This window comes from Cucurbita maxima, unplaced genomic scaffold (assembly GCF_002738345.1).
Source record: "Cucurbita maxima cultivar Rimu unplaced genomic scaffold, Cmax_1.0 Cma_Scf00004, whole genome shotgun sequence".
Taxonomy (NCBI): domain Eukaryota; kingdom Viridiplantae; phylum Streptophyta; class Magnoliopsida; order Cucurbitales; family Cucurbitaceae; genus Cucurbita; species Cucurbita maxima.
In genome coordinates this window covers 4,892,815-4,910,252 of record NW_019272020.1, presented here as the reverse complement: position 1 = coordinate 4,910,252, position 17,438 = coordinate 4,892,815, and the positions used below count along the sequence as shown (strand labels likewise).

The window sequence follows — 17,438 nt, the reverse complement described above, 5'->3', positions numbered from 1 at the left end:
AATTTTTTTCTAAATTCATAAATTTCAATAACGAGTCATATTTCTCTAAACGTTTTTTTAAATAAAATAATTAGTTTCATAAATAAAAAAATGAACAAATTAATTAATAAACAATATAATATTAACTTATACAACCCCTCATTCAAATCAATAGTTAAATATAATGATATTAAAGCATTAAAAATAAAGTTGACCATATAGACAAAATATTCGAGTGTTATTATTATAAATAAATTAAATTAGTATAAAGTCAACTATAGACAAAATTATCATAGGATTAAGGATGAAATCATGTTACAATGTTCATTGTAAATTATATTAATAATCCCACTTGCTTTTTATTTAAACAATCTTGTCCAAAGTTTGCAAATTAGCTTTAAATTTTCTCTTCATTACTTAACCATATATATTTTTTCTAATATTTGATATTAATTCTCCTAAAAAATTTAAAATATTACGAAAATAAATTAGTCAACCAACGATAAATAGTCTTTATATTGTGATTCCAAATAATTAAGGTAATCGTTGTCATTTCAAATATTATATATTTTTCTAATTCAGATATATACTTTTAATTAAACCGTAGGTTATAAAAATTATGAAATAAAAATATAAGGATAATTACAAAATCGTACATTCATATAAAATGTCTCACTAATGTTCGAATTATAGTAAAAAATAACAAAAATACACACACACATATATATATATATATACAGTTGTAAAATAAATGAAAAAGGAAAAGAAAAACTTATAATTGAAGCAATTAAATGGTTTTTACACACTTTTTATATAGGATTGTAGGGGACAAGGCGGTGGTTGATGAAATGAATTCACGTGACACCTGGCAGTACTGGCATAGCATAGATTCACCATCAGCACATGACGTGGCAGATTCACCATATCTGGTTGGTTTGTCCGTGTGGACAATCCGGTCCCACCGTATTCACGTCCACATGGCACATCTCATTTTTCTTTGCCCACGCAAATTCCACCTCACCTGCTCCTACCCTCTCGTATGGGAAGCCAACAATTTTCTCTATATTTTTTTTTTCTCATTTACATAATTTCATTTTTTAAAAAAAAAAAAAACATGATCACACTCGATAGAAAATTATAAGATTATTATTATTATTATTATTATTATTTTGTATTCGACTTATTTTACTATTAAGAATCATCCGTACAAATTTTTTGTTTTTCTAAATACAAAAAAGTATAAAAAAAAAAATTAAAAAAACGTCGAAAAGTATATTTATTTTTGTTTTTCTTAAAATTAAGATACCTACAAAATTTGCTTCTCACTATTAACATGAATGGAATAAAATAAACTTAATATATTCAAACAAGATATCGATATAACAGTATCATCCAACATTTAGTGCGCTCAAAATTGCTATCATGATAAAGTTGTGTAGTTTAAAATGATACATTATTGAACGACCATAAACAAACCTAATGCACTTAACTCTCGTCTCAAACTTATGCAAGTATCTTAAATATGCGTCTTAAAACAAGAAATAAAAAAAACAAAGAATCTAGTCTCCGTCGTTAACCAAAATCAAGTCTAATTTACTCATCGTCTATCTCAAACTTACATTAGCGTCTTAAACGTGCCTAAATGTCTCAAAAAATTTGAAATGAGATTAAAGCATATAATCCACCCAAAAGTGAAAAAAGTGTTGAAATGTCTTTTCAATGACAAAATAGACAAAAATGTTGGAAACATATTTACGTGCACGAAAAAAAAAATAGCTTAAAAGGAGCTTGAAACATCTAGGCCACGTCCAATATAACGCTAGACTTTGTATTAAAAAAAAATTCAATTATTTTAAGAAACGATGAACATAAGAAAAAATAAAAAAGTAATAATACATTATAAGCATATTTTATATTTCACAATATTAAAGCTATGGAGGCAACATTTAATTACATATGGGAACTTGGTATTAATTAAAATAATGGTGCGAATATTTTTGTTCCTACCTTAAATTCTCGTGGTGGAATTATGGTAATAAAATCCCCACCGACTGCTCAACTTAACTGCTACTTCTTTTTCATAAATAAATAAATAAATAAATGAATAATGACTACTTACTATGGTTACCCGTTAGGCCGTTGGTACGGTGGAATCTGATTCACCGAATAATGTCCTGCATTGGTTGGGTTGGGGGCTTTTCAGTAAAATTGTAGGATACGTGGCTTCATTGAACAGGTGAGGTAATTAATACAAACCAGTAGGGGTATCGACGTCATTTCGTAGTGGCAGAATAATAATAAATGAGTTTTTATGAAAAGGAGAGCGTACAATTGAGGCTTGGTTAAACACCACTGGTTCGTGGAGAGTGGGTTTTGCTTTTTTCTTTGGCGGTAAACAAAATTATTTATTTATTCTTTTTTTTAAACCAAAATGACCATTTTAACCACAATACTTTTTTTTTTTTTTTTTTTTTTTTTTTTTTTTTTTTTTTTTTTTTTTTTTTTTTTTTTTTTTTTTTTTTTTTTTTTTTTTTTTTTTTTTTTTTTTTTTTTTTTTTTTTTTTTTTTTTTTTTTTTTTTTTGATGGCAAATATTCCAAATTTTAAGATTTATTCAAAATAAAAAAAAAATTGCAATTTAACCTTATTTTTATATTAATATAAAAATAGAGAGGAGTAAAAACGGGAGGAATCTAAGTGGGCCCCAACTCCGAATTCCAACAAATCAGGGGTCGCAAGGCTCGAGGTGGACCCTGATGGCAGTTTGAAAGTTACCAAATTTGCCCCAAGGTGGGGCCCATGCCTTCCCTAAAACTCTGCGCACGCTCTCTCACTCTCTCTCTCCAACTCCAACCGTCCATCCGCTTTTCATTTACTTCCCATTTAATTTTTAGCCATTTTTTTCCCTTAAAAAATAAAATAATAATTTCCAGGTTTAATTTTTTATTATTTTTATTTGATTAAACCTTGCACATAGTTTATAAGCTATTTTATGCCCATTTTAAATTTTCGTCATTTTCTTTATTTTCAAAACTACCCTATCAATTAAATTAAAAACATTAGCACATTTTCCGTATATATTAAAACAAATGAATAATAAAGACTTAAAATGATTTTAAATTTAATTGTTTTTTAATAAATAAGAAAACTATATAATATAGAAGTTTGGAGAGCGTAATTATCTCGACTTCTCTTAATTTTTTAAAATTTTTATTTAGATATATAATCAAAATTATTAAAAAAAAAATGAAATAGAAAAATAGTTTGTAGAACTTTCAATAAAGTTAAAAGATACGAAACGGACCATTTGTCTTTTACTATTTTTCTTTTAATCTTTTTGCAATTTAAATTAAATTAAATTAAATTAAATTTAACGCATGGTTAATGATTTTATTTATATAATATTTCCTTACTCTAATATTTAAAATTAAAACAGTGTCCAGAATCAAATTCTTAATTTTCTTTCCTATCTGTTACCTTTGAAGGACAGAAGCCTAAAAAGGTAATCTACTTCCTAAAAACAGTAAATGTCAAGAATTAGTTCATTATTTTTGTTTGTCCAATTTTGAAATATTATATTAAAAAGATAAAACCCATCATAATTATCTTTCGACATAATTTATTATATTAATCAAAATATTTTGTGTAATATTTGCATTTTTTTTTTCTCTTTTTGTTGGTGTGAGCGAATGTGGAGTAAGAAATAAGCAATTTTTTGGTTCATTCAATCCACAGCCTTCGCTATTTTACACAGCTTGTGATTGAAGCAATGAATGGATTCCCTATGTTTTCTTCTTTTTTTTTTTTTTTTTGTGATAACCATTTTTGTCGAGTCTAAACAATTTTAACCCGTTTTTCATCTTTTTAAACCTTTAAAATCTTTTCAACTCGAGTAATTTCGTGCTCGAGATGCTAATACATCATTTTTAGTGAACTCAATTCAAGAATTTGTATTAGTCTAAATTATATGTCGGATAAGATATTTAAATAAGTTCGGGAATTAACACGTTCTATAATAATATTTTATAATATATATTGCATAATTCAGCACGTGTCGATTTTCTTAATTTTCCTAAAATGCCCATTCTTTTGTTGGTGGATGATTTTATAATAAAGTAGCAACAAAAAATAAAATTGAAGTAATTATAATCCCTACGTAATTCAGAGCATACCAATTTAAGCTCCAACGAATTAACTTGATTAATATTTTCCTATTTATATCTAAATAAATCACATATTAAAAGGAAAATATGTGGGGGGCAAAATAGGAATATGAAAATGGCATTAATTAGGGAGGAAGTGTTAATATGGGAGCTTTGTTTAGGGTATGCAGAGCAGTTGGATTTGGATTCGTATTCCCTCGCTGTCCTTTTCCTCGCCCTCATCCCTCCATAAGTACCCCCTCTGCCTCCCTCGCTCTTTTCATTCACTGCAACCCTAAATTCCCATTTGCTTCTTCTCTTACACCCATCAAACATCCATGGCTTCTCTTTCCCTCCTCTGCTGCATTTCCATTGCTTCTTTCTCCTCCCTCTTCCTCCTCTCTCACGCTAGAATTCCCGGCGTCTACTCCGCCGGTGCCTGGCAGGACGCCCACGCCACATTCTACGGCGGCAGTGATGCCTCCGGAACCATGGGTTTCTACATTTCCCTACTCTCCTCTCTTCGAATCACATTTTGATATCGCTTTTGCTTATCCGGGTTTGTTGTTTTGCAGGTGGTTCTTGTGGGTATGGGAATCTCTACAGCCAGGGGTATGGCGTTAACACTGCCGCTCTGAGTACTGCTCTCTACAACAATGGACTCAGATGTGGTGCTTGCTTTGAGATCAAGTGCGCTAACGATCCCCAATGGTGCCATCCCGGTAGCCCTTCTATATTCATTACGGCTACCAATTTTTGTCCCCCCAATTACGCCCTTCCTAGTGACAATGGCGGCTGGTGTAACCCTCCTCGCACCCATTTCGATCTCGCTATGCCTATGTTCCTAAAAATCGCCGAGTACCGCGCCGGAATCGTTCCCGTCTCTTACCGCCGGTGAGTCTGCTTCTTATCCATCACGGCTTTCCTTGATAATTGATTTTCTTGGCTGTTCTCTGTTTGGAAACCGGTTAAATTGAGAGAAAATCCCCATTTTCATTCTGTTAACAGATCTGGATAGATACTCTGTTTGGGATTGCATAATATTAATAACAAAATACGTAGTTCATTATATTACCCTTTGATAAGAAACCGAAAAATGCCGGAAATATTTTAGTTCTGATCTAGAAATTTATGTTTCCATCATGTTTTTCTGGAATCAAACCACCAGAGAAGGTGGTCACGTTCTCTAAACTGCCCTGCCTGAGTTTATTATTTTCCCTCGGATAAAGTGGGATTATCCTTTTATTTTAAATATAATTTATTGTTATTGCAGGGTGCCATGTAGGAAACAAGGGGGAATCAGGTTCACAATCAACGGTTTCCGTTACTTTAACTTGGTATTGATCACCAACGTCGCGGGTGCAGGGAATATCGTGAGGGTTAGCGTGAAAGGATCAAACACGGGTTGGATGAGCATGAGCCATAACTGGGGGCAAAATTGGCAATCCAACGTCGTTTTAGTGGGCCAGTCCCTGTCCTTCCGCGTCACCGGCAGTGACCGTCGTACCTCAACTTCATTGAACGTGGTGCCTTCTAATTGGCAGTTCGGTCAGACATTCACGGGAAAGAATTTCCGCGTTTGAAATTCCCTCCCCTCCTCTTTTTATCTCTTTTTTTGAAAATTTTCCCTTTTATTTACCGGGAAAATTTTGGAGTTGGGAGAGGTAAAAGTAAAACTCCACAGTAGGACGGTCAAAATGGGTCTTTATAGGGTTAAAAAAAAGGTCAGTAGTTAAAGGCGTGTCTAGTTTTGCATCGTAGATCTTGGAAAAGTTACCCGTGGTGTGGTAACTTCTTACATTTTTACATTGTTTTGGGTTAGGGTGTGTGGTTTTATATATGAAGTAGCGGTGGTGGTTTTGAAAATTACCGCGGTTGAAAATAGTGTAGGGGGAGAGGCTGAAGAGGCTGCAATGGTAAAATGTGTAGCCCGCAGCATTTTACTGCTACATACACTAAAAAGTTGTTATGTTTTGGCTCTCTATATACTTCTTCATGGAGTAATTTCTTTCCATTTGTTATTATTTTTCAAAAATATTTAATTTAAAGTTTTCATTTTTTAAAAAATTGGTAAAAGTATCATAATTAATTAATATATTTCATAAAACAACATATAATATATAATAGTGAATTTTTAAATATTGTTATTGGAATCTTAAAATTAACTAATTTAGTTTTTAATATAAATTAATTCTAAAGGAAGCAAGGAGGGGCTTACAAGTAAAATGGACATCACATCACTATCCCGAATGAAAGATTTTTGGACAATTGTAGGGAATATAACAGTGATGTGAGATGATATTCATCTAATAACCTAAATTCTTATATTACAGCTTTTGAAGCCCAATCAATTATGAAAAAGCCCATTTCATAATTCATCGTTTCCGCTCTTATAAAAATGCTTTATTCTCCTCCATTACTGATGTGAGAAATCACAAATATCATTACAATCCCACCATAATTTAATGTTACCGAGCTCTAGCTGCTATTGCCTACATCGTAGCACTCATCAAGGTTCGTAGTGTGCCATCGGGCTACACTAAATTAGAATGAAATACATTTAGACCAAACAAAGCAACATTCACGACAGGAGTGGATGGATAGATAGAATCCATTATTATTATTATTATTATTATTATTATTATTATTATTGTTATTATTATTATTATTGGGAAAGAGAGAGATAAAAGTTGATAGGGTTTAGGCACACATTCCAGCCACACCCGGAATACCCAAACAAGTGCAGCCAGTATCGCATGGGAGTGCGGCGTTGCAAAATTGCGGAACACAGGCTAAGACATGCCCCTTCTTCATCATCATTTTCCTCATCATATTATCATCAACAACAGACACCAACAACATCTCCTCTGCAGCATCCTCATGATGGCCACCATCGGACAACACTTCTTCAATCCTTCCATTCTTCCTTGTCCATTCCGCAACACACCCCGCAAACATCATCGCCACCAATACCGCCATCACCATCCCTACCTTCTTCCCCTCCATTATCCTTCTTCTTTTGCCCTCTCCACCTTCTCTCTCTCTCTCTCTCTCTCTCTCTCTCTCTCTCTCTTTATATAAGATAAATCGTTGGATTACCTACCAATTCAAAAGTAGGTTTTTCTTTACGGGTGAACTTGAGAAGTCCCGATGAGTAGAAATTAATTTTAGTCGAGAAAACATGAGCATTAGTTGATTTAAGACGTGTCTATTAGTATTAGTGAGAGTTTTCAAAACTAACTATAATAGTCCGAGACCACCTCTAGTGAATATTGTCCGTTTTAATGTGTTATGTATCACCGTAATCCTCATAGTTTTAAAATACGTTTACTAAATAAAAGTTTCTACATGCTCATAAGGAATGCTTCATTCCTTTCTCCAACCGACGTGCGATCTCTCATATCTCTTTTTATAAAGAAATTATAGAATCCTCTTCATTTTTTAAAAGTTTTTCTTTCTATTGACTTCCACGGACTTTAAATCTATTTTCAAATTATAGTAAAGAAGACTTTGTAGAGATCGATTTCGACATCATTAGAGTTAAAAGCACGTCAAGTTCGACGACTCACGAGATTATTGTTGAAGACAAGATTTTGATGGGGACTAAAACAAGTTGAAGAATGCTTTTGGTGTGTTAGAAACAAACAAGGAGAAGAAAAAAAAAAAACTAACAACAAGTCAATTCTTACGATTTAAATGAAAAGTTTAATCAAGTTTAGAATATATTTTATACAAACAACTAAAGTAAAAAGAAAATTGCTTCATATTAAATACATATTCATCACATCAAGCTGTACATTTCACAACCTTACCTCTTCAACCTTCTTTTGTACCACCATTTGGCTGACCATTATGATCCTTTCTTTCACTACTCAGCTGCTCCAGTACTGCTACAACCTCATTCATGCTGGGTCTGTACTTGGGATCTGTGGCTAGGCAAAGAAATGCAAGGTTAGCTGCCCTCTGTGCTTGTCCAAGACCATAGTGCCCGTCGAGACGATTGTCCATGACTCGACGAATTTTGCGTTTATTTACTAGATATGGTTTTGCCCAATCCACCAAATTGTGTTCCCCAGGTGGTCGATTCATGTCTATCACTCGTCGCCCTGATATCATTTCGAGAAGAACAACCCCGAAACTATATACATCGCTCTTTGCCGTTAGATGACCTTACCAAAGAAAGGGATGTCGTTAGAGGCCAATCAGTTACTCAGTCATGAGAGAAACAGAGAATTAGAAGAACCTGTGGCTAAGTATTCAGGAGCTGCATATCCATGAGTTCCCATGATTTTGGTAGAGACATGGCTTTGATCACCAATTGGCCCATCTCTAGCTAATCCAAAATCCGAAAGCTTCGCATCGTAGTTCTATCGATTTCAAGTAAAAAAAAATGGTCATATTTTCAAATAAAACTACAAATAACTCGCCAACTAATAAGAACTTACTGCATCAAGAAGAACATTAGATGTCTTGAAGTCACGGTATATGACTTTAGCATCACTATTGTGAAGAAATGCAAGTCCTCTGGCAGCATCAAGCGCGATTTTCATCCGAACATTCCACGAAAGCGGTCGAAAGTGAGCGCTTCCTGTATCGACGACACAAGCTATGTATGATCATCTTAAACACAGAACAATGAACAAGAGAAAACATGGAAAAGCTGCCCCAACTCACTTCTGAAAAGATGATTTTCAGCACTGCCCTTTTGCATAAACTCATAAACCAACAACCTATGATCATCTTCAAAGCAGTAACCAATCAGCTTCACAAGATTAGGATGGGTAAGCTGTCCCAAGTAGTTGATCTCAGCCTATATATTCAAACCATAAGTTAACCAAACTATGCAGAATCAAGCCATAACCCGACCGCAACCGATCGGTTTAAACACAGCCATGTAACACACGAATTGTATTAGAAAGCGAGTACTAACCAACCACTCCTTGTGACCCTGTGGTCCATCTCTATTGTGCCGCTTAACAGCAATGACCAAGCCAGTTCCAGGCTTGGTGGGAGTTAAGGAATGCTCATCAATCCATCCTTTGAAGACTGAGCCAAATCCACCCTCTCCAACAACACTATCAGGGCGGAAATTTCTCGTTGCCGTTTTCAATTCGTTGAAGGTGAAGTTCTTCAAATTGGAGCATTGAAGAATTTGATCTTCACTCCGAGGAGTGGCAGGAATGGAGGCAGAGGATACCTTGCTGCTGGAAATATGAGAATGTTCTCCATCTCCTCTCTTGGACTTATAACTTTTAAGACCTAAAATTCAAATAACTACCATTACAAATGCCATGAATCTTGAAGTGATATCAATAAAGAACACATACACAAATTATAGCAGATTCCTCTACTTTCCCAGAAACCAACAAGCCCCCAATCGGCAAAATCGAAAGAATCTAAAATACCCACAAAAAGAAAGCACCAAATATGAAATCCAAGACCCAAACTAAGCTAAGAAGACGAAGAATCAGGAACAAAGGGAACCCAAATCAGAGGCGATAAGTACCTGTATGAGTACCCACAGACTTGGAACGATCACTCCAGCACGCCCCCATCGGCAAAATCCAATAAAAAATTTGAAGCAACTTGGAAACGAAGGACGAACAGATTAAAAACCCCCAAGTTCTTCAAGAGATCGGAAATCTTGAAGAGAACAGAGTCAAATTTATTGTCTCTTCAAGGGGAAAAGCTGTATGAACTCAAAGATGAAGAAATGGAAAGGCAACTCGGTTACGAAAAAGATCACCAACTTTATTCAGCCATGGATCATAGTCTACATGATTGGATTGGACGGTCGCAGCAGAGCAATTTTGGAACTATCTTTTCCACAAACTATTTTTTTTATATTATTTTTTAAAAACTAAGTTTAGAACACTAATTTTTTTTAAAAAAACATATTTTAATGAAATGATTTTTTATTAAAATAAATAAATATATATTATAAGCTTTTTATTTGGGAATATTTAGGAACAAAGGTCGTTGGCACGTGGGGTATGTTTGGTTGCCCTTTTGGACTGGGGTATAATGGGAAAACAATACCTATTCTAAGTTGACTTATTCCACTCTTTCTAGATAACATTTTTTTCAATAAAAAAAATTAATAAAACAACAATTACAATAAATGAAAGGCAAAAAAGTATTAATTTGTTTAATCATTAATTTATATTTATGTTGAAATTGAGAATGTGAAATACCAATAAAAAGAAAAATATGTCGGGTCAAAACTTAAATGTAAAAGTAAAATGTTGGACTTAGCTCTGTTTTATTTTTCCATTGAGGACGAACCTAACCCTATGCTTGAGAGATAGCTACCCATATACTGATAAGGGATGTATAGATTCTCGAGAAGAGAGGAGCCGAGGTGGTCCCCCGGACGGATCCCACGAGTGAATAGAAAGTTTGATCTACATTGGATCTCACCATCTTATGAAGGTCTTTGATTTCTCGGGAAGGTTTTCAGCGTTTAGATTTTTTACTTATTTATTAAAGGTCTTCAATTGAAAAGTTTAGAGGTACGGAAACATGGGTCGGGTTAGGTTGAAAAAAAAAAATTAGATCAACCCAGAAGTTTGGGGTTCGGTTGTCTGATTTTCAATTTTTAAATTTTTCCCTCGTTCAATACAATTTTAAATAAAAAATATTAAAATAAAAGTTTATAAACAAACACCAATTAAACGCATAATCATCAAACAAATTTTCATCAATATAATCAATATAATCATAATTATAAGAATGATAAGTAAGAATTAACATCTTAACATAGTTGAACATTACCATAAACCTTTAATCTTCTCCGTTTTCAATATTCAGAAAAAGAACTCATTTTATCTCTCCTCTTCTCTCTCGTAAGGGAAGGTAAAATAAGGTCTCTTAAACCAAAACAACTCTAAACGTAAGGCACGATAAGGAAATACCACCTAAGCGATCTTTCATTTGGCTTATGAGAAAAGAAAAGTTTTCAGATATGAGAAGTCTTCGAAAGAGGCCTCTCCACTGACGTAACAAAAGGTTGAATAAGGAATTGATAGATTTTGACGAAAAAAAGATTGATAGAAGCCTGCACACAGATAGATTTTGACAAAAAAAAATTTGATAAAAGCCTGCAGACAAATAGATTTTGAGGAGAAAAAGATTGATAGAAGCTTGCACACAGATAGATTTTAACGAGAACAAGATTGATAAACGCTTGCACAAATAGATTTCAATGAAAAAAAGATTGATAGAAGCCTGCAGACATATAGATTTTGATGAGAAAAAGATTGATAGAAGCCTACAGACATATAGATTTTGACTGAAAAAAAGATTGATAGAAGCCTGCAAGCAGATAGATTTTGACGAGAAAAAAATTGATAGAAACCTGCACACAGATAGATTTTGACGAGAAAAAGATTAATAGAACCCTTCACACAGATAGATTTTGACGAGAAAAAAATTGATAAAAACCTGCACATAGATAGATTTTGACAAGAAAAAGATTGATAGAAGCCTGCACATAGATAGATTTTGACGAGAAAAAGATTGATAGAAGCCTGTACACAGATATATTTTGACGAGAAAAAGATTGATAGAAACCTGCACAAAGATAGATTTTAACGAGAAAAAGACTAACAACACAATAGAATAGGGACACATTACATATTATTATATAGAACTAAAACACAGTATAAACAGTCAAGCATGAAACCAGACATTCAGTACAAGGTAAAACAACAACACAACAGCAAACAACAACAACGAGTATCCAACCAAACCTTCGGTTTTTCCAGGGCTAACCAGAAACATGTTTTGGTTATTGAAGTCTTTTTATTACACACACGCACACATATATTTGTAGGGTTTAGAAGCCCCCGCTCTCCCTGTTATTGGCCAAGAACATAGCAAGGTCAAACATGTCCGAGGATTCTGGGATGTGGTTGATCAGGTCACACTCATCCATGTTCATATATGCAACAGATTTGGCCGCTTCCATTGAAGAACAGATTCCATCATAGCCTTCTGTCATCTTCTCCGTCTCTGTCTCCACCACCACCGCTGCCGCTGCCGCTGCCGCTGCCTCTGCCGCTGCCACTGCCGCTCCCTCTGCCGCTGCCTCTTCGCTCGGTTTGTCATCAATGATGACATTTTCAGGATTCACTTCTGTGATGATATCGAAATATTCAGGTTTCACATTCACAATAGAAGCTGGGTTTTCCACTTCCATGGCTTCGGGTGCTTCTGTGATCGTCTCTAATGGAATGGAGTTTATGTTGATGGGAACGTTGGGAGGAGAAGAAGAAGAAGAAGGAAGGCATGTAAGGGCCAAAGTGTTTAATTTTTTGCTGCTTTCTATCTCTGGGAAGCTTTCGCACTTTTCCTTTCCTACAAACAAATTAAAAAGCAAAATAACTTCAAACATCTGTTGCAAATATTTCTTACAAAATTTATACCTAACCGACACATTTTAAAAATTTTGAAGAAAAGTATGAAACAAAATGTTAAAAAAGGACAATATCTACTAGCGGTGGACTTGAACTATTACTATAGACATGTTTTAAAAAACTTGAGGAGAAATCTAAAAGGGAAAGCCTAAAAAAGACAATATCTACTAGCGTGGAAACTCGAAAGAGAAAGCTCTTTAGGGAAAATCCGAAAGGGAAAGCCTGAAAAGAACAATATGTCTAGGTGAAAACCCGAAAGGGAAAGCCTAAAAAGAGCAATATCTGATAGCGGTAGAAACCCAAAAGAGAAACCCTAAAAAGAACAATATCTATTAGTGGTGGAAACTCGAAAGAGAAAGCTCTCTTGAGATTTTTAAAAGGGAAAGCCTAAAAAGGACAATACTATAAACGTAACAATATACGTTAACGATAGATTTAGACAGAGAGAAATGAAAGAAGTACCTTTAATGGAGTTGAGTTGATCCCTGGCCCCGTTTACAAGGTTATCGTAAGCCTCGGCCAGTAATTCCTCAACAGTGGGTTCATTAGGGTAATTGATTAAGTTGGCATCTTTTTGTTCCTCTTCTTCTTCTTTTTGTTCTTCTTCTTCCTCACAGATTTCCTCATTGATATCAAAACTCAAGGATTTGGGTTTCTGAGTATTAGGTAAGTTTAGGAGATTCTCATATGATTCAGCCAAGAACTTCTCCACTCTTCCCTTCTGGTTCCATGTCAGATCATCTCCGAAGTAGTAATCATCATCATCATCTTCATCATCATTTTGATGTTCGTCGTTAAGATCAAACGGACGTGCAATGCGCCTATCATCACTCTTCTTATTATCGCCATTAACGTCAAAGAACATTGGACGCCATTTCTCCCTCATTTCATCAACTTTCCTCTTCAATGGCGAAACCCTCTTTCCCTCACTTGTTTCACCCTAAACCAAATAAATTGCATTCATTTTCAAAATCACTCTCAAACCTGATCCAATATCAAATTAATTAGAACGAAGAATAATAAAAAATAAAAATAAACTCACAGGAAATTGATTTTCGCCCGGATTTAATTTGGTCGCAGATTTTTGAGGTTTGTCGGGATAAACTTCATATATGAAAAAATTCACAACCTCAGTGATGGACCGAAACACCTTCCTTGATGGTAGGTGATGATAGTACTGTGACAAGAACATCATATGTTAACATGATTTTTTTTTTTTTTTTTTTTTTTTTGTTTATAATAAGGTTGACATACTATGGGTCAAAGTCAAACATACCAAGTCAAATCTTCCGTTAATGCGTTGACGCCTTTCCATTTTCCAACCCTGTAATCTTTGAAAGAAAGTATAGCGAGGCACATTATAAATAATCTCACCAGTTGTATTTAGAGCCGTTGCCTCATTCCTCTCTACTTCCACCAACTATATAAATCATTATCCATAATGTCAAATTAAACCCTAATCTCACTTAAATAATAATCATTAATCCAAATTCAAATTATGTAAACATATACCTCCTCAAGATCCTCGAGATTAAACGGACAATTGTAAGGAAGTTGGAACGAAACTAGGGTTTCCCCCACGAGTAACGTCGTCACTCTCTTTTTCCGAGACAAAACCTAATCCAAAAACAAAATTGTCATTCATCCCTCCAAAAAAGAGTTGGAAAGTAAAATATAGTCGAGATTGTACCATATCCGTGTTGGGTGGTTGAGGGGGTCTAAAGGAGACGGGAACCGCTTCAACAACGTCGTCGAAGTTGGCTCTTTCGTTAAGGTTCATGGGCGACGACAATAATCTAAACTCGGTCACGGCCCTCTGCGAAAATGAAAGTTAAGGAAGAAAAGTAGGGGTTTATGAAACAAAAAAGAAAGTGTTTATGGGAGGGAGGGGTTACCTTGACCATTTCTCTAAGAGTTTTGATGATTTGAGAGCGATTAGCAGCAGTTTTTGTGGGGTGGCTCCAATCAAGCATCTTGGTCTAGAAGGAAACAAAGAAAAAGATGCATTTGGTACTTAGAAATTTGAAGGTGATATGAAGAGTGAGTGGATATAGTGGTTTCATTGTGTTCCCAAAACTGGATGGGTACGTTTTTTCATCAAAAGAAACTATTCATTCACACAAACACTTAACAATTTTTGTGTAATTTTCTGTCTTAAAACTACCAAATCTCATCGTTTTCAACCTTCAAACGTCGCCATTAGAGAGACCCACCAACACAACTTCATCTTTAACCACTCTCTTCATATCACTAATCATTTAAGCTTGTAGTGCATGAGTCTCTTGGATAAGTAGTTTATTAGATACGAAATTAAAAAGTTTAGAGATTTATTAGACACATCATTGAAAATTTAGAGACTGGTTTATTTGACTGGAAATTGAAATTAAAAGTTTTGGATTCTATTTGACACTTTTTTAAAACTTGGAGACCAGTTAGACATGAAATTGAAAATTTAGAAACTACAAAATTTAAAGTTTTAAATTCTATTAGACATTTTTTAAAGTTTTGAGACCTATTTGGACACAAAATTGAAAGATTAGAAACCAGATGGATACAAAATTAAAAATTTATAGACTGAATAGACACAAAATTAAAAGTTCGGAGACCATGAAATTGAATGTTTAGAGACTAAATAGACCCTCCAAGTTTTAGATTCTATTAGACATTTTTTTAAGTTTGGAGACCTATTTCAGATCAAATTAAAAGTTTAGAGACTAAATAGACACAAAATTAAGAGTTTTAGATTCTATTAGACATTTTTTTGAAGTTTAGAGACTTATCTCAGACCAAATTAAAAGTTTAGAGACTAAATTAAAAGTTCACTAAATAGACACTCAATTAAAAGTTTTAGACTCTATTATCCCGTTTAAAAGTTTAGAGACTTATTTGACATGAAATTAAAAGTTTAGAGACTCAATTTAAAATTTTAAATTCTATTACTCTGACCTGACATAAAATTAAAAATTTAAAGACTAAATAAACACAAAATTAAAAATTTAAGATTCTATTGGACGCTTTTTTACATGAAATAAAAGTTTAGAGACTCAGTAGACACAAACGTGAATCTTATGAACAGAACCCGTAATTTAACCTATTTTTTCAGTTTAGTTCATGACACCAATGTATAAGTCATGCAAGTTTATCATCAACTAATTCTAGGACAAAATTTTAATAATCAAAACTTTTCAAATAATAAAACTAAATTGAGAAAAAAAAAAACATTATGGAATACAACATAATAGTTAACCCAGATTATAATATATTATATGTCTAATGTAATTTGAAGACATTTAATCATATTATCAATAATCACCCACTTAAACTGCCCCAAACAAACAAAGATGCAATAAACAATCAACAACATTTAAATTCCATATATATGAACATGCTAACATCTCAATGTTTCATAAACTTTCCTAATAACTAATTAACTAGGATAATTTGAATTAATTATTTTAATTTTCTCGTTATAAAAAAATAAAACAAGACGTTCCTTTCATCTTTGGTAATTCTTTTATAACCACGAATCAAAGACGACCCTACGTCATGTTCGTACAAGTCATAAAAAGACATTCGTTTTAATAATTAAACCGGTAGCACACAAGTACATATTTTAGTTGCGGAAGTTCAAATTAATGATTACCAATTAACGGTTGATGATTTAAACATCAACGATTAACGACTAACGGTTAACGATCAACAAACATTAGATTTTATTGAACTACTATAAAATTTTCTTTCCATGTAAATGTTTTTTCTTCTTCTTACCTTTTATCTATGAGATCGAGTAACGAAATATGTTCATAGTTATGAAATAACCTAATTATTTACGGATTTCGACTTAGATCGTCTCAAATGCAACATGCATGTAGAAATCAACCCTAATTATGACACAATTGTTCATAATCCCAAAACTTAAACTCGATTGAGAGATGATGAACAAGATATGAGTTGTAAATGAATGAAGAAATGGTATTACCGAAGTTGGCTTTGTAGGAAGTGAAGTGGGTTGAGGAATTTGTAAGCTGAGCTTGAGTTGAGAGCCAGATGGAAGAAATGTCATGAAATTCGTTTCAGGTGCTTGAGACATCTTCAACACAACCTGTAATTTCAACAAGATATACAAATCTAGGGTTAACAAAGTTACACCCAACAAACAAACATCAAACCGTGTTCATCGCTCGTTCGTTCTTATTAGGGTTATATGTTCTTCGTTAGATCTTCAGATCCATCCTCCGGTTCTGATACCATGTTTTTTTTTTGGGGTTTTTTTTTTTACACTTTCACTCACACAACCAAACACAAAAGAATTTTGGGTTTATACCAAAAAAAAATAGTGAGACAAAGATTTAAAGGATGAATTATTTTTGTAAATTTATTTTTAATATAACAGTGATAATAATAAATAATAATAATAATACCCCTTGCCCTCGAGGGTCACTGAGAAAAGTGAGAGACAAGCTGTGATTTGTCTGTAATGGCAGTGAGCCACTTGGGTTTGACCGTGGTGCATGCATTGGAACCATGGCTCCTTTACCCTTCGCTGCTTCTCTGTTGCTATCACTGTTTTCCTCCACACAGATCACCATTTTCAACCCAGAAACCAAAAGCACAGAGGGAGAGAGAAAATTCAAGAAGGGGGAGAGAGAGAGAGAGAGAGAGAGAGGGAGGGAGGGAGGAGGAGGAGGAGGAGGAGGAGGGAGGAGAGGGGAGGTATTGTATCAACAACTTCTCTGGCTCTATAATAATAATCTCAAGACCCCACATGCAGAGGACACGTGGCAAGGTTTGATTGGATGAATAGGGGAATTGCTTGCTGACACGGAGGAGAAATGGAGTTGTTTGGCGTGGTTTTGAAGGAGGGTTTGGGGGTGGTATTGTTAGACGTTACAAATGAATAA

The 17,438-nt window shown here is 34.0% G+C and overlaps 3 protein-coding genes across 3 annotated transcripts; 1 reads left to right on the top strand and 2 right to left on the bottom strand.

The window, feature by feature from the left end:
* Nucleotides 1-4,355: 4,355 nt before the first annotated feature.
* On the top strand, nt 4,356-6,093 carry LOC111478867 (expansin-A4-like). The gene is made up of 3 exons (XM_023123367.1): nt 4,356-4,615; nt 4,696-5,014; nt 5,394-6,093. Exons 1-3 carry the CDS (start codon nt 4,459-4,461, stop codon nt 5,701-5,703), a joined length of 786 nt encoding a protein of 261 aa, XP_022979135.1. The 5' UTR covers nt 4,356-4,458; the 3' UTR covers nt 5,704-6,093.
* A 1,644-nt stretch (nt 6,094-7,737) lies between these two features.
* Nucleotides 7,738-9,938, bottom strand: LOC111478863 (receptor-like cytoplasmic kinase 176). The gene is made up of 7 exons (XM_023123364.1): nt 9,627-9,938; nt 9,051-9,379; nt 8,795-8,930; nt 8,566-8,708; nt 8,364-8,487; nt 7,896-8,289; nt 7,738-7,854 (listed from the first exon to the last, which is right to left on the bottom strand). The coding sequence occupies exons 1-6, from the start codon at nt 9,673-9,675 to the stop codon at nt 7,937-7,939; spliced, it is 1,134 nt and encodes a 377-aa protein (XP_022979132.1). The 5' UTR covers nt 9,676-9,938; the 3' UTR covers nt 7,738-7,854; nt 7,896-7,936.
* A 1,935-nt stretch (nt 9,939-11,873) lies between these two features.
* On the bottom strand, nt 11,874-17,209 carry LOC111478862. The gene is made up of 9 exons (XM_023123363.1): nt 16,959-17,209; nt 16,517-16,639; nt 14,433-14,516; nt 14,228-14,353; nt 14,050-14,154; nt 13,814-13,957; nt 13,580-13,714; nt 13,000-13,477; nt 11,874-12,478 (listed from the first exon to the last, which is right to left on the bottom strand). Exons 1-9 carry the CDS (start codon nt 17,124-17,126, stop codon nt 11,958-11,960), a joined length of 1,884 nt encoding a protein of 627 aa, XP_022979131.1. The 5' UTR covers nt 17,127-17,209; the 3' UTR covers nt 11,874-11,957.
* Between the last annotated feature and the right edge of the window lie 229 nt (nt 17,210-17,438).

Excerpts from the sequence above, each read along its gene's own strand:
- LOC111478867 (XM_023123367.1), top strand. The coding sequence starts at position 4,459 with ATGGCTTCTCTTTCCCTCCTCTGCTGCATTTCCATTGCTTCTTTCTCC. Across the intron at positions 4,616-4,695 it reads TGATGCCTCCGGAACCATGG|GTGGTTCTTGTGGGTATGGG; the intron begins GTTTCTACATTT and ends GTTGTTTTGCAG. Across the intron at positions 5,015-5,393 it reads GTTCCCGTCTCTTACCGCCG|GGTGCCATGTAGGAAACAAG; the intron begins GTGAGTCTGCTT and ends TTGTTATTGCAG.
- LOC111478863 (XM_023123364.1), bottom strand. The coding sequence starts at position 9,675 with ATGGGGGCGTGCTGGAGTGATCGTTCCAAGTCTGTGGGTACTCATACA. Across the intron at positions 9,380-9,626 it reads GTCTGTGGGTACTCATACAG|GTCTTAAAAGTTATAAGTCC; the intron begins GTACTTATCGCC and ends TTTGAATTTTAG. Across the intron at positions 8,290-8,363 it reads TCCTGAATACTTAGCCACAG|GTCATCTAACGGCAAAGAGC; the intron begins GTTCTTCTAATT and ends TTCTTTGGTAAG.
- LOC111478862 (XM_023123363.1), bottom strand. The coding sequence starts at position 17,126 with ATGGTGATCTGTGTGGAGGAAAACAGTGATAGCAACAGAGAAGCAGCG. Across the intron at positions 16,640-16,958 it reads GTGACCCTCGAGGGCAAGGG|GTTGTGTTGAAGATGTCTCA; the intron begins GTATTATTATTA and ends TTGAAATTACAG. Across the intron at positions 14,354-14,432 it reads CTCTTAGAGAAATGGTCAAG|AGGGCCGTGACCGAGTTTAG; the intron begins GTAACCCCTCCC and ends TCATTTTCGCAG.